General features: G+C 42.9%; 1 protein-coding gene across 2 annotated transcripts in view; it reads right to left on the minus strand.

Annotated features, from left to right (window-relative positions):
• Positions 1-7073: 7073 nt before the first annotated feature.
• Positions 7074-16730, minus strand: part of LOC147375466 (cytochrome P450 2J2-like) — a 41118-nt gene continuing 31461 nt past the window's right edge. For both annotated transcript variants that reach the window (XM_086390274.1, XM_086390273.1), the window contains 2 exons: positions 13691-13829; positions 7074-7593 (listed from right to left, as the gene is read on the minus strand). In XM_086390274.1, the coding sequence (XP_086246400.1) occupies positions 7415-7593; positions 13691-13829 (318 nt within the window). In that variant the 3' untranslated portion in view covers positions 7074-7414. The remainder of the gene's footprint in view (positions 7594-13690; positions 13830-16730) is intronic.

The raw sequence follows: 16730 nt of genomic DNA on the forward strand, positions 1-16730 counted from the left end.
GTTTAGAAAAAGTCAGTGTTTATATATACTAACAATGGACTATCCACAAAGGAAAGTAAGAAAACAATCTCATTTACAACAGCAACATAAAGACTGAAAAAACTTATGAATACAGTTAATCAAAGAGGTGAGAGACTTGTACATTGAAAATTATAAAATATAGCGAATTAAAGAAGACCTGGATACATGGAAAGACTTCCTATTTTCACAGATTGAAAGAATTCATATTGTAAAAATACTACCTAAAGTCATCTACATATTGAAGGTAAACCTTATCAAAATCCTAATGGCATTCTTCTCAGAAATAGGAAAAATATAAAATGCATATGGAAGCAGAAAAAAACCCTGGACAGCTAGAGTAATCTCAAACAAGAGGAACAAAGCTGTAAGCATCACAGTTTTGATTTCAAAATATGTTGCAAAACTATATATTGCAAACAGACATATAGACCAATGGACCAGAATATTGAGCCCAGAAATAAACCCACAAATTATGGTCAGCTGCTCTTCAACCACAGATCTAGGAACACATAATGGGAAAAGATAGTACTGGGAGAACTGGATGTCCATATGTAGAAGAATGAAACGGAAACCTTACCTCACACAATACACAAAAATCAACTTAAAATGGATTAAAGACTTAAAGGTAAGAGTCAAAATTCCAAAAATATAGGGGGAGAAGTTCTTGACATTGGCTTTAATAACAATTTTTTGGTCACAACATCAAAAGCACAGACAACCAAAGCCTAAAGAGACAAGTGAGAATATATCAAACTCAAGAGTTTTTGAACAGCAAAGGAAACAGAGGGAAAAGGCAACCTGTGGAAGGGGAGAAAATATCTGCAAAGGAAGTATAGAGATATATATATATATACACATAGCTATATGTATATATATATATGAAGTCAAGTCACTCAGTCGTGTCTGACTCTTTGCGACCCTATAGACTGTAGCCCACTGGACTCCTATGTCCATGGGATTCTCTAGGCAAGAATACTGGAGTGGGTTGCCATTTTACTCCAGGGGATATATATATATATATGTGTATATATATATATATATAATATACACTATGTTTGCAAATATATATATACACAAGCATTATATATTAGGCATTAACATACAGTATATATAAAGAACTCATAAAACTCAATAGCAAAAAAATCCAAATAACTCAAACAAAAACTTGAATAGATATTTCTCAAAAGAAGACATGCACATGGCCAAAAAATTAGTGCTCAACATTACTTACTAGTAGTGAAATGCAAATGAAGGCCACAATGAGATGTCACCTCACAATTTTTAAAATGGCTAGCATCAAAAAAAAAAAAAAAAAAACAAATCTTGGAGACTACGTGGACAGAAGGGAACCATTATACACTGTTGATGGGAAAGTAAATTGGTACAGCCATTATGGAAAACAGTAGAGAGGATCCTCAAAATTTTAAAAAATATGTTGTGTATGATCCAGTAATCCCACTTCTGGAAAAATATCCAAAGAAAGGAAATTAGTATATTGAAGAGATGGCTGCACTCCCAAATCCACTGCAGCATTATTCATAAAAGCCAAGATACAGAAACAAGCTAAGTGTCGGTCACTGGTGAATGAATAAAGAAAATACAAAGTGCACATATGGGTTTCCTAGGTGGCTCAGTAGTAAAGAATCTGCCTACAAATGCAAGAGCCACAGGAGTTGCAGGTTCTATCCCTGGGTCAGGATGATCCCCTGAAGGAGAAAATGGCAACCCACTCCAGTATTCTTGCCTGGGAAATTCCATTGACAGAGGAGCCTGGAAGCCTACAGTCCATGGAGTTGCAAAGAGTTGGACACAATTGAGTGACTGAGTTGTGACACACACAAAGTGTGTGTATATATACATACACATAATACACACACACAAACACAAAATAACCAGAATTTTTTAAGCCTGAAAAGAAAGGAAATTCTGCCATTTGCAAACAAAGTGAACCTGGAGTACATTATGCTAAGAAAAATAGTCATGTGAGAAAAAGAAGCACTATACTATCTCACTTAAACGCTGAATCTAAAAAAAGTCAAACTCATAAAAGCAGAGGGTTGAACCATGGCTACCAGTGGCTGAAGGGTGTGGGATGTGGGGAGATATTCATCAGTGGATACTAGGGTTCAGTTTGTGGGTTAAGTTCTGGAGATCCAATGTAGAGTATGATGATGATATACTTGAAATTTTCTACAAGTGTAGATCTTAGATGAAATATCACTACACACACACACACACACACACATACACACACATGGGTAACTAGAGATGATTGATAAGTTATTTAGCTTGATTGTGGTGAATTTTCACATTGTGTACTTAATATATACACATATCAAGTATACCCCTTAAACATGTACAAATATATCTTAAAGTCTTTTGGTGATGGTGTCTGACTCTTGCGATCCCATGGACTGTAGCCTGCTAGCTTCCTGTGTCCATGGATTCTCCAGGCAAGTATACTGGAGTAGGTTGCCATTTCCTTCTCCAGGGGACCTTCCAGACCCAGGAATTGAACCCAGGTCTCCTGCATTGCAGGCAGATGATTTACCAACTGAGACGAGGGAACCAATTTAAATCTTAATTAAAATATATTAATAATTAAAGTTGTTAAAATTGCTCATTTGAAGTGTTTGTTTAGTAATTCTAATGTCTGGGTTTTTCAGGGAGAGTTTCTAATTGCTTTTTACCCGGTATGTGAGCCACAGTTTCTTATTTCCTTACAATAGTTATAATTTTTGTTTAGAATTTGACCTTTTAAATGATACAGTGAGGAAACTCTGGACCACCACGAGTCTGTTATTGTGACTGTCACTGTTTGTGTTGCTTCCTGTTTAGTGACTTTCTTGGGATAATTCTGTAAAATTTCTGTTCTTCATCACATGGGGCATCTGAATGCTGTGCTGTTAGCCTCGTGTTCCTGCAAATGTGTGCACAGAGGTCTTCTCAAATGCCTCAAGCCTAATGGTCTCTCGGGACTCTGCATGTGATTTGGGTTAAGCCTTCAACACTTCAGCAGGCAGTTCACACCCTACATTAGCATTAACTTCCTGTTTGGAGATGAAATTAGTGCTTCCTAGGTTCCTCCTGAGCATGCACAGAGTCCTTGAAGGTACATAGCTTTCTAAATTCCCAGGAATATGGCAGAGTTTGTTGAATCCCCAGTGGACACCTCCTTCCCAGTTTTCCCTCTTAATCCTCAGGGCAGCATGTCTTCCCCCCTCATGTTACACCAATGTCCAATTGTCCCTGATGTGTTTGAATACATGCCTTATAGTGTGGTTCACACAGGCTGGGCTTGGAGGCAGGTTAAGTAAAGACAATGCGAAGAGTTGACTTATTGGAAAAGACCCTGATGCTGGGAGGGACTGGGGGCAGGAGGAGAAGGGGACAGAGGATGAGATGGCTGGATGGCATCACTGACTTGATGGACATGAGTCTGAGTGAACTCCAGGAGTTGGTGAAGGACAGGGAGGCCTGGCGTGCTGCAATTCATGAGGTTGCAAGGAGTTGGACATGACTGAGCGCCTGAACTGAACTGAACTGATGGACTTCCGCGGTGATCCAGTGGCTAAAATTTTACCTTCCAATGTGGGAGGTGCGAGTTATCAATGCCTGGTTGGGGAGCTATGATCGTACATGCCTTGTGGCCAAAACAACCAAAACATAAAAAAACAGAAGCAATATTGTAAAAAATTCAAAAAAGATTTTAAAAAATGGTCCGCATTAAAAAAGATCTTAAAAGAAAAAAAAATACAGGCCTTGAGAGTGGGTCTTTCAAGGGATCTGCCAGGTAGTCCAGTACTGACAGCTGTCTGGGCTCAGGGCCTTTGGGGAACATGCTCCAGTGGCTGTTTGGCACCTGGTTTTCTTGGCTGCCAGAGTTGCCAGGCTGTTGCTTTTCAGGGTGACTGCAGACCTGGGGAGAGAAAAGCTGGAGCAGGGTACAAGAGCTCAGTGCTCCTACTGAGATTCAGCCCTCCTTTTGTTTTTCTTTAAGTTTTTCCTTAAACAGAAGCTCAAGTTGTTCCAAGACTGCTTGCAATACTGTAGTTGCTGCACAAAATATGGTTAATGTGCAGAATTCTGGAAATGTGGATTTTGAGAACTTTTGTTGGTTTTCTCTGTGCTTTTATGGAGAAGTAGATTTCAGAATGTCCTTACTTTGCCATTTCAGAAGTTCTCCCCATAAGTCAGAGTTTTGGAAGTAGAAGGGACCTGAGCAAGCAGTCTTTGAGATCAACATTTCCCAGAGTGTGACATGAAGGCTTTTAAAAGGCCTGCTGCACACAGCAGACATCTCTGACACTCTGCAGCATTGATCAGTCTGCCCTGTCCCAATCACTGGGCTACTCCCCCACCCCATCCCAACCCCAACAGGTTCAACAAACATTTGGTGAACACCTACTATGCAACCACTTAGATACTGAGCCTAAGGGAGCCAGGAATAGTCACCTCTGAAGAGCTCAGTACACTTAGCAGATTACATGGAAATAGGGAATTTAAACCTCTGAATAAAGTTCTCAGAGAATGAAGAAGGGATCAACTAACTGGCTGAGAGAGTCCAGAAAATCGAAGATTTGGCATTAAAGCAGAGTCTGCCAGACATAATTAGACATTTCTTACAGAAAAATTGGAGAAGGCAATGGCACCCCACTCCAGTACTCTTGCCTGGAAAATCCCATGGACAGAGGAGCCCGGTAGGCTGCAGTCCATGGGGTCGCTAAGAGTTGGACACGACTGAGCGACTTCACTTTGACTTTTCACTTTCATGCATTGGAGAAGGAAATGGCAACCCACTCCAGTGTTCTTGCCTGGAGAATCCCAGGGACGGGGGACCCTGGTGAGCTGCCATCTATGGGGTCACACAGAGTCGGACACAACTGAAGCGACTTAGCAGTAGCAGTAGCAGCAGTAGTACAGAAAAATAGAGATAGACAAGAATATGATAAAGAACCTAGCCTGGAGGGAATTGATAAGAGGTAAGCATTTTGGCAGAAGTACTAAGAGATGTGTCTGAAGAGATGAGCTGGTGTCAGAGCACAAAGACTACCGTGTGCCCAGTTAGTGAGCAGGACCCCCTGATCTGCTCACTGACCGGGAATGCCTGGCTGTGCCTGGTCCACCTCCAGAGGGCGCTGTTCACCTAGCCCACCGTGAAGGCATCCTGGGGGTTTACCACGTGGCAGCCCTGCTAAAGGATTCATAAAGATCCTGTGGTCAGTAGGGAGGAAAGTAACCTACAGTGAACCCACCTGATGACCTTATAAGAAGGTAGGGAAATTTAGAATACAGTAGAGGGAAAGGGTTAGTTACTTAGTAACTTCACTTCAAACTACGGAGAAGGCAGTGGCACCCCACTCCAGTACTCTTGCCTGGAAAATCCCATGGATGGAGGAGACTGGTAGGCTGCAACCCATGGGGTTGTGAAGAGTTGGACACGACTGAGCGACTTCACTTTCTCTTTTCACTTTCATGCTTTGGGGAAGGAAATGGCAACCCACTCCAGTGTTCTTGCCTGGAAAAATCCCAGGGACGGGGGAGCCTGGTGAGCTGCCGTCTATGGGGTCGCACAGAGTCAGACACAGCAGCAGCAGTCTTCTATGTGGATGATCTGATTGGGAGAAAAAGAAGGACTCAGATGTTCAGGAAGTTCAAGGTCTGCTTTATTCTAGACATGTCCTTTAGGTTGCTTTCCGGAGATGCAACTTTCCAGGATGTTACAAAGAAAGCATGCTCTGGTGGGTGGCTAGGGTTCTCACTTTCTATTCTAGACCAAATTCTCCATCTAAACTCTAGGAACACAACCAAATCTCCCAGACATACTCTTGGCTCTGACAGGCTCAGGCTAGCTCCAGTCAGACACTTTCTCTCTCACTTGCCTTCTGTCCCTCCCTCTCTCCTTCTCTTGCTCTTCAGTCTCTTTCCCTTTCTAATGGTATTTATTGAATTAGCTTTTCTCTGAATTCCAAGCAACAGGAACGAAAAGCGCAATGACCTCATGGCCCTTTTTGTTCTGAGCTATTTAAATTCCTTAAGTGTACCAAAGTTAGACAAAAGACCTTGAATGGTTTAGTCCCATTCACTAGGTTTGTTGGTATCTGTCTGCATGGGGGTTGGCATCCAAACCCAGGGACTGTCAGTGGGACCTGGCCTTCCAGTTGGTGCCATTTTCTCCCCTCAGTGACCACACACAAGGAGGGCTGAGCAGGATTCTGGCATTTCACTTTCCTGCTATAAAATACTCTACCATGCCTCAGCTGTTGTGTTTAGGCTGGGAATACTTGCCAACCAAAAGCCAACATCAGTTTGTGAGAAAAGATCACACCCACCACACTGTCAAATCCAATATGAAACGGCTTGAGAATAAATTATACCAGAGAGGGGATTGAAGTGTAAGGAGGAGCTTAAAAGATAGAAAATATTTCCACATTTGTTTCCCCCTAACCTGCTTACCGGGAGAAGGCAATGGCACCCTACTCCAGTACAAAATCCCATGGACGGAGGAGCCTGGTGGGGTGCAGTCCATGGGGTCGCTAAGAGTGAGTCACGACTGAGCGACTTCACTTTCACTTTTCACTTTCATGTACTGGAGAAGGAAACGGCAACCCACTCCAGTGTTCTTGCTTGGAGAATCCCAGGGACAGGGGAGCCTGGTGGGCTGCCATCTGTGGGGTCGCACAGAGTTGGACATGACTGAAGCGACTTAGCAGCAGCAGCAGCAGCAACCTGCTTACCACGTTTAGTTAAATGGAGTTCAAGACCAAGATAGTGCTTTGTTAGGTAAATCAGAGAACATTCTTCTTCACAGAAACCAGCCTATAAATTAGGAATTCCATCTGCCCTGCTGACTTCCCAGGGGCCAGTCTGGGGCAGGAGCAGGATAAGCCTGCCCAGTGCTACCAAGTGTGAGGGCCTATCTGGACACGGTCAGTAGCTGCCCCAGGGCCCAACTTCTAACTCTTATCCACCATTTGGCACCACTTTGACCCAGGCCATCTCAACAAGCCAAAGCAAATCCCTATCTAAGGAAGGAAGCAGAAGGAGGCAGATCAGAGCTATGACTTTTATGATGCACTTTATGGTTTCCAAGCCACTTAAAGCCCATTATTTCCTCTGATTTTTACAGCAGTTCTTCTTTTTAGAGAAGAAATCATTGTCCACTTTAAATCCTCTGGATGAAATGAAATCACTCACAACATCACTGATTCTCTCAATGCCCCACTGGAGACGGTAAAGCTGGGGTTTGGATCCAGTTTCCTCTGAGTCCAGCTCCTGTGACCTGTCCCAGAGGCACTGGATGCTGTCCTCTCACTTCTGAGCAGGCCCTGTGCCTTGAGGGGTGACAGGCCCATTCTTCCTGCTTTCCTTCCCCTCTCTCTCCCCAACAACTTCAGGCCCGAGGAACAGCACAGAGGCGATGGCTGACTGGGGAGAGGGTCAAGCCCATTCTGAACTTCAGGCTTAACTCTTCATTGTCTGGAGGCCTGAAGGTAAATTTTTGCAGAAGTGAGGTAAAAAAAATAAACAGCTCAGTTCTGGCCAATTGTTCTCCAAGGCACATCCTCTTTCCTGAAAGACAATAAAAAGTTACCTGTTCAGGTGGTGTCTGTACCAGCAAGCACTGAAATATTTTATGACTTCTTGTAAAACCTGAGCAAAGGGAGGGCCGGCCAGCCTCTGGGGCTTTATGTATTCAGTTTGATCACAACCACCTGGGTTAACCAATGGAGAAGGAAATGGCGATCCACTCCAGTATTCTTGCCTGGAAAGTCCCATGGATGGAAGAACCTGGCGGGCTACAGTCCATGGGGTTGCAAGGAGTCGGACATGACTGAGTGACTAACGCTTACGCATAAACACCGGGGTGAAGCAAAGCTCCGAGAGCTAATTACACAATCGCACACTCCCAGCCTGCAGGGCTCAGACGCATGAGGTACAGGGTGAAGGTGTGGCGTGTGGGCGAGAGAAGTGAGGCCTGAGCTGGCCCAGCGCTAGCCTAACGCTGTTTACAAAGCCATTAGCAAACAGTAATGACTAAAGCAGACAAAACCCCAAAACTCTAGGTAGTTTTTCTCAATTGTTAAAAGAAACTTTTGAAAAGTGTAAGCAAGTAAGTGTCAGATCAAGGTTTCTCAAGTACAAGGCATCTTCTCTCTACATCACAGTTCCCTCTATTATGACCGGGAATCTCCCTGCCATGCAGGGCCGACCCCATCTCATCCCACCTGTGTTCACCTGCTCCAGGCTTCCCTCCTCCCCAACTTGGGTTACAACACCCCACACTGGGCTCTACCATCATCTCTCTTTTTGGTGTTTTAATAACTTACTTTCTCCCTAAGAGAGAAAGAAAAAAGAAAAAGAAAAAAAACTGTGAAATGTGTAAAGACAAAAAAAGATGTTTGTAACCCCCAAATTCAGACAAAACCCTTGTTAATATTAGACATATTTCCGCACTGTCTTTGTAAGGATTCTCCTGCACACCGTCACTGGGATTACTGTCTGTAAGCAATTCTGGGCGTTGCTTCTGTTACTTGGTATTTTCCCCTGTAATGAAACTTTCTCAGAAATAGTTAATGTAGCATGCCTCTATTTCGTCCTTGCCTATAATGAGCTGTTGAGGAAATGAAATTAGAGAATATCTGCAAAAGTGTTGAATAAATTAAAATATGCTTTAGAATCATATCGTTCTTAAATTGTTTTGTGCCTGTTTCCCACCAGCGTGTATCTAATTTTCTCTGTTCCCCTCATCCTTATCTGTGTGTGTGTGTGTATGTGTGTGCTCAGTCGTGCCCAGTTTTCCAGGCAAGAACACTAAGTGGGTTGCCATTTCCTACTCCGGGGATCTTCCTGACCCAGGCATGGAACCCGCATCTCTTGCATCTCCTGCTTTGGCAGGTGGATTCTTTACCACTGAACCACTTGGGAAACCCCCTTATCTCTTCACCCATCACAAATAGTACAATGAGGAATTTTGTTAAAATAGTATCAGATCAGATATATTGTAAATACCCAGGATTCTCCTAGAAGAATCCATATATGACAAAACTGGATCCACGGAATCAGGAACCAGGGTTACAGTACTTGTTTCATCAGTACCCAGCTCTGGGCTATGAGTAAACCCTTTATTCTTACAGACCTGAACATGTCTCACTTGTCAAACACGTGAGATAATCTCTCTCCCAACTATACTATGTGGCCAGGTGAGGATACCAGGAAGACAGGAGATATGAATTATATGAATTCTGCTTTTAAAATCATGAGAGGGAGGGCAACTTGATCTCACAGCTTCATCCTGGACTATGGGAAATGTGGACCTTCTCCTTGGTGCTTCCACTAACTGGCCGTCAGTAACTAACCAGGTCAATTACCTCATTGGTGAAATGAGAGCAATGACCTAGGGTTTTGGGGGAAAGTTCTTCATAATTTTATCTCCCATGATCCAGTGAATTAAAAAAAATTTTTTTTTTAAAAACGAGGACTCAGCCTCTTGCTTTTCATGAAGCTGTCTGTGCTTTGTTGGATCGAAAGGGAAAAACTTAAATGATGAAAAGAGAATACAAATTTGCAGTAATAGCTTTGCCATCTGCCCTGCTTATATGCATGTGTCCTAATTCCACACCTGATCATCCTTTCCAGAGAAGGGAAGGAGCTCTCCACATTCTATCCCTTCAGGGAAGTTGTTTTTACAAAGTGCCAGATCAAGAATGAGGCAAAGCCACTGTGCTCCAGAGATGGCAGTGTGGTGAGAAAATAAGACAGTGGTGTTGACTCTATCTCCTGAAACCTTTTAAGCTGTTCTCACTCTGTCACAGCTAAGGAAATCCCCAAATTGCTTGCCTTCTCTCAATTGCATTCTCCTCAGCAAAAAGACAGACAGTGAGACCAACTATTTGCAAAAATGGCTCCCATTTACCCCATCTCCCTGTACCCACATCATTGGCAACGTGATTTCATACCCTTCCCATGAAAACTGTGCTACTTTCCCTTTCTCTTGAACTGGGGCTCACAGGTGACCTATGGTGGCCACCAGAATGCAGTGGAAGTGATGGTTTCCAGTTCCCAGCCTGGCCCTTAGGAGGCACTGTGTGCTTTTCTCCCTCCTGGGGTCTTATCTTCTACATGTACATCCGCTGGCTAGATTGCTGGAGGATGAAATTTGGAAAGGACCACCACTGTCTCAGCTGAGGTCATCTTCCCTCAGTCTTCAGTCAGCTTAGCTCACAAACAGGCAAGAGGACAAAGCTAAGATCAGTCGAGCTCCCAGCTCAACTGCAGACTTGGGAGCAGTAATACACACTAAAGCTATGGTTTTCCCAATAGTCATGTACAGGTATAAGAGTAGGAACATAAAGAAGGTTGAGCGCTGAAGAACTGATGCTTTTGAACTGTGGTGCTGGAAAAGACCCTTGTGAGTCCCTTGGACTGCAAGGAGATCAAATCAGGCAATCCTAAAGAAAATCAACTCTGAATATTTATTGGAAAGACTGTTACTCAAGCTGAAACTCCAATACTTTGAACATCTGATGCAAAGAGCTGACTCACTGGAAAAATCCCAATGCTGGGGAAGATTGAAGGTAAAAGGAGAAGGCGCATGGTAGAGGATAAGATGGTTAGATAACATCACTGACTCAAATGATTGAATCCGAGAAAACTCCAGGAGATGCTGGGAAAGACTGAGAACAGGAGGAGAAGTGGGTGACAGAGGATGAGATGGTTGGATGGCATCATTGACTCAATGGACATGAGTGTGAATAAACTCTAGGAGATAGTAAGAGGACAGAGGAGCCTGGTGTGCTACAGTCCATGGGGTCACAAAGAGCCAGACATAACTTAGCTACTGAACAACAACAACCATGATTGTTTTAAGTCACCGAGTTATTCATCTTTGTTATGCAGCAATATAATACTTGATACATACGATATGAATGTGGTGAATCTTAAAATGGAAAGGCTTTAAGTGGGCAAGTGAATTACATTTTAACTATGCAAGAAGGAGCACTAGATGAGAAACTTGAGTCTAGGCCCCATTCTGACAATTCTTTGGGCTCAAGATCTTGAATAAGAAATTACCCTTTTAATTATAGGCTTCAGTTACAAGGAAATTATCTCATTTAATCCTCACAGCAGCCCAGTTATTAATGGTTAGGCAATGGATCAGTATCTCATTTCTTAATGTAAGGAAACTAAGAATAAGAGAGAATTGTTTCTTATTCAAGATCTTGAGCCCAGAGAATCGTCAGAATGGGGCCTAGACTCAAGTTTCTCATCTAGTGCTCCTTCTTGCATAGTTAAAATGTAATCCACTTGCCCACTTAAAGCCTTTCCATTTTAAGATTCATCAAATTCATATCATAACTCTCAATAGCAAAAACAACAAAAAAAAACTGTGAGTCAAGAATGATTAAAATACTTAACATACACATGTGAAACTCTGTCTTGTAATAGGAAACATGAAGCTCTTACAGACAGGAAGATTGAAAGGTGTTTCTACATCTCATGTCTGCTTTCATGTTAGGAAGTGACTTGTCCAGTGTAAAGGTGGTACAGAACCAGAGGAAGAAAGACACAGAAGATCTAATCAGAATCAGTTCAGATACACGCAGGACAGTGTCCTACATCAGGAAAGCCTGGGCTTTGCATCACTTCTACATGGGGTCAAATTCCAGTCCCTCCCTCTCTATGCCTTTGTGGCATGATCAGCAAAATAATACTGTTGTAGAAGATCAATCTATATTTAATTTAAATCAGTGATAAGAAAACTACTATAAACTCCAGAGTGCCAACCCACTGTAATGCTTAGTTACTGTTTTGGAGGGAGACGCTGCTAGGAAGAACACAGGCTTTAGTATTTGATAAACGTGGTCAACACTGAGTTCCAGCTCTGTCTTGTGACCTTTTTCATGACTGCAGGCACAGTAGTCGACCCTGCTAAGCCCGGGTTTCCTTCCATATCCCTAAAGGTGGTGAATAGAATTTTGTAATAAGGTTACACTAGAACACATGCTTTTTCACTTTTTATGACAATTAAATTTATTTTTTTAATTGAAGGATACTTGCTTTACAGAATTGGAACACACACTTTTTAAGAGATTTTTTTTTTTTTTAACTTCATTCATTATCATATCCTCAGGGCTGAATGTCTGATACATAATAGATGCCCAGGAAATACTTACAGAATTAAGAAATTGGAAATTTAGTTGAAATGATCTCTGCAACATACCTAACTTAATATGTGAAATATACTAAAATTTTTCTCATTCATTTTACAATGTTATAAACTAAAATACTCTTTTGGAACTGGCTGGCTTAGAAACCTGGGAGGATTCACTGCACCTTCTTTCATACCTTTCAAATTGTATACCATGTAAATGTATTGACTAGTTATTTAAGGAGTTATTAGAATCTAAAACAGTAAAAGGACTTCTTACGGACCAGTGATAGAGTAGAATCCCAATTAGTTAAGCCTACGGCACTTAGAGTCACAGGCATCACTTGTGATGCCCATAAAGCAAGTAGCCCATTTCCTTGCCCCTTCTCCATCCTCTCCTAGCAACTGACTCTAGTTCTGTGTGAATGGATTGCCCTAAAAAGATCTTTGAACATTTAAAACTCTGTAAGGAAGGCAAGTATTCAATCTTCTCTCTGCACGACAGGAAGGGTCTGAGCTCTTGTTTCAGCATTCTGGGGCCAGCACAACGTGAACCTGAAATCTCCATCAGAGTCAAGCAAGGGCTTAGGAAGTAAAGGCATGAGTCCTGGTGATGCTCCACCCAGGGAATCCTGAGGTGTAACCAACAGCGAGAGAGAGTCACTCTGGAGGGGACTCCATGGTGTGGACTGAACACTGTTGCCTGACATTCTGGTAAACAATGAATGCTGCCCTCCACAAAGCCATCAGTCACTGAAGCTGCCCCCAGCGCTGTGCTCTCAGTAGAATTCAGGATGGAAAAAAAGAGGGTACTGGCTCTAGAGTATTAGGATGCACGTAAAGGACTGATGCTAAAGCTGAAACTCCAGTACTTTGGCCACCTCATGTGAAGAGTTGACTCATTGGAAAAGACTCTGATGCTGGGAGGGATTGGGGGCAGGAGGAGAAGGGGACGACAGAGGATGAGATGGCTGGATGGCATCACTGACTCGATGGACGTGAGTCTGGGTGAACTCCGGGAGTTGGTGATGGACAGGGAGGCCTGGTGTGCTGTGATTCATGGGGTCGCAAAGAGTTGGACATGACTGAGCGACTGAACTGAACTGAACTGAAAGGAATAATTTCACTGAGCCCAGACTCTTGCATCTTCCCATAAAAAGAAAGACACTAAAATCATTAACTTGAAATGTTTGGTCTTTTTTTTGTGTGTGTGACTAGCAAAATCTTATGATGTTTGATTACATGTTTATTTTTTCTCTTTTCCAGCAAGAACTCCTACATACCCTGGTTCTTTCCCTACCTTTTGGAAACAGTCCCCAAGAGCTATCTGAGAAGCCACCTTCCTAGGATATAGTCTTCTGTAATGCCCTGAATAAAAATTCTCAACTTTTAGGCTGAGTTTTTATTTTCCTGTTGAACCTGGAGACATGCCAACTAAAGCAAAACACCAGGGAGAAGAGGAGGGAAAGGCTGCAAGAAGGACTCTGGGTTCCCACATTCATATTTCTCGATACTCACCTATTGAAAAAGGCAGAAAGGCTTCCCTTTTCTTAAACTGTCCATTCTCTAGAAAATGCTCCGGATTGAATGTGTCGGGGGTGGTCCACTCTGCGGGGTCCCTGTGCAGTGCAGTCAGGTTGGTCAGCACCATGGTACCCTGGAGAAGGCAGAAGAGACTCAGGCAGGGATTGACCCACACAACATACGTGTGCAGAGGGGTGGCAGTCCCCCAGGACTCCACACCAAGGCTGACAGCTCCCTGAGCTCCCTCAGCCTCCCTGACCCACCACCTTCTGAGGCCAGCCCCTAGCACCCAGCTCTTTGCCATGGGACAGCTTACAGTGATGGACTGGAATTGTCTGCTGGGAATTTGACCAGGGAAGTGTGACTGCTCTTAGTGCAGAATAGATCTCTGCAGGGACTTGTCAGTGTAGAACTCGGGAGGGAACACATATGCATCAATAAAGAGAATAGTGAGACATCTCTTATTTGCTTCCTTCCAATGTCTAGTCTGTTCTACAGAGGGTTTAAGAATAGAATGAGGTTACCCAGCAAAAGGAACCGCTGTTCTTCCAGATACAGAGCAAGAAACCAAGGTGTCTTCCTTAGTGCCTTCCTTTCCCCCATTCTTCCTTCAACCAGTCCTTCTTTTGGTCAATTTTACTTGAAATTTCTCTTGATCCTGTTATTCCATTTTGTGTCCACTACTGCCACCTGATTCAGGCTACCGCCTCGCTTGGCTGCTGCTGCTGCTGCTAAGTCGCTTCAGTCGTGTCCGACTCTGTGGGACCCCATAGACGGTAGCCCACCAGGCTCCCCTGTCCCTGGGATTCTCCAGGCAAGAACACTGGGGTGGGTTGCCATTTCCTTCTCCAATGCATGAAAGTGAAAAGTGAAAGTGAAGTCGCTCAGTCATGTCCGACTCTTAGTGACCTCATAGACTGCAGCCTACCAGGCTCCTCCGCCTATGGGATTTTCCAGGCAAGAGTGCTGGAGTGGAAAATCCACTGCCTAATAGTCCTGCCTGTGCTGGTGATGGACAGGGAGGCCTGGCGAGCTGCGATTCATGGGGTCGAAAAGAGTCAGACATGACTGAGTGACTGATCTGATCTGATCCGATGCCCATATTCTCTTTTCCCCTTCAGTGTGCTCCACATGATGAAAGCAGAATTCGCTCTGAATAAGATTTAGTCATTCCACTCCTATCTACCCACCACACCTGGAACGTGATAGATACCCTTCAATAACTCCCATCACTCTTAGATGAAGGACACATCACCTGCTCCCTGTCTGAGTCACCCTCCTGCCTGCACTCCCACTACATCAAGCTTCTTTCAGTTTCTCAGACATGCCACATTTCCCCACTCATTTCTGTGCCTTTTTACATGCTGTTCACGTTTGCCTGGAATGTCCTTCCTTCTCCTTTTGTCAATGAGTTAACTCTTAACCATCCTTTAATCCTCTGCTCAAACATCACTTCCTTTGGGAAGTCCTCTCTGCCTGCTCCTGCTCCCACTCCTCATTGCAGCCAGCCTGCATCTTCCTAGAAACCAGTGATTTTTCTCCTTTAGATAGTTACCACAGCTGTACTTATAAACTTGCATGATTATTTTCCTCTGAGTTGTTCTCTGAGGTCTAAACATTTTAGGTGCTTAATGAACATCTGATGAATTAATAAAGAATAATAAGTGCTATTTTGAGAACTTTCTATAGTAAGCACAAGGTTAAATATTCTACATGCATGACCTCATTACATGTTCATCTGTGAGATGGATTTAAATGCATTCTCACAGATAAAGATTTTAAAGCTCTGAGAGGTGGAATAAGATGCCCAGAGTCACAGGGTGGAAGGAGGTAGAAAAATGATTTGAATTAGGACATTTGACATCAAAGTTATGACCCCTAGCCTCTACAACAAAGCCAACGGGATACTTTAATTCCCAGGATGATTTTTTAAGTCAACATTAACAATCAATGTCAGAGCAAGTCTACTGATCTGGGGTGGTTTCCTGGAGTTAAATGAATTGCTATAAAAATGCAAAGATCACTTGAGAAATAATATAGACCTCAGCAAGAGTCAAATACAACTTAGCAACTAAACCACCACCACCAGCCTTCAACCACAAATGATCAATTAGCAAGAAAATATTAGGTTGGTACAAAAGTAATTGTGGTTTTGCACTACTGAATTTCGCCCTTCGATACTGGAATACATTCTTAAATGTGGTTATGTTATACATCGTTTTCATGCACATTTCTTGCTTTATGTTTTTTTTGCTAATGACTTATTACTTGCTGTGTATTTTATATTTATTTTAGACTATGGAAATAATGTTAGACAAAAAGCAAGTGAGCAATTTTCTTATAGGTCAGAATGGGTCATAAAGCAGCAGAGACAACTTGCAGCATCAACAACACATTTGGTCCAGGAACTGCTAATGAATACACAGTGCAGTGGTGGTTCAAGAAGTTTTGCAAGGGAGATGAGAGAGAGTCTTGAAGATGAGGAGTATAGTGGCTGGCCATTGGAAATAGACGACTGTTGGAGAGCAATCATCAAAGCTGATCCTTTTACAACTATCAGAGAAGTTGCTGAAGAACTCAGTGTCAACCATTCTATGGTCACTTGGCATTTGAAGCAAATTGGAAAGGTGAAAAGCTCAATAAGTAGGTACCTCACGAGTAGACCGCAAATTTAAAAAAAATCATCATTTTGAAGTGTCATCTTTGCTTACTCTACACAACAAAGAACCATTTCTCGATTGAATGGTGATATGCAACAAAAAGTGGGTTTTATATGACAACACGTGATGACCAGCTCAGTGGCTGAATCTAGAAGAAGCTCTAAAGCATTTCCCAAAGCCAAACTTGCACCAAAAAAAAGGTCAGTCACTGTTTGGTGGTCTGCTGCTGGTCTGATCCACTACAGCCTTATGAATTCCAGCTAAACCATTACATTTGAAAAGCATGCTCAGCGAATCAATTAGATGCACCGAAAACTGCAATGTCTGCAGCTGGGATTAGTCAACAGAATGGGCCCAATTCTTCTCCATGACAA

This window comes from Bos grunniens, chromosome 3, assembly GCF_055505025.1.
Source record: "Bos grunniens cultivar Pamir isolate PY7600 chromosome 3, Bosgru_T2T1.0, whole genome shotgun sequence".
NCBI lineage: Eukaryota > Metazoa > Chordata > Mammalia > Artiodactyla > Bovidae > Bos > Bos grunniens.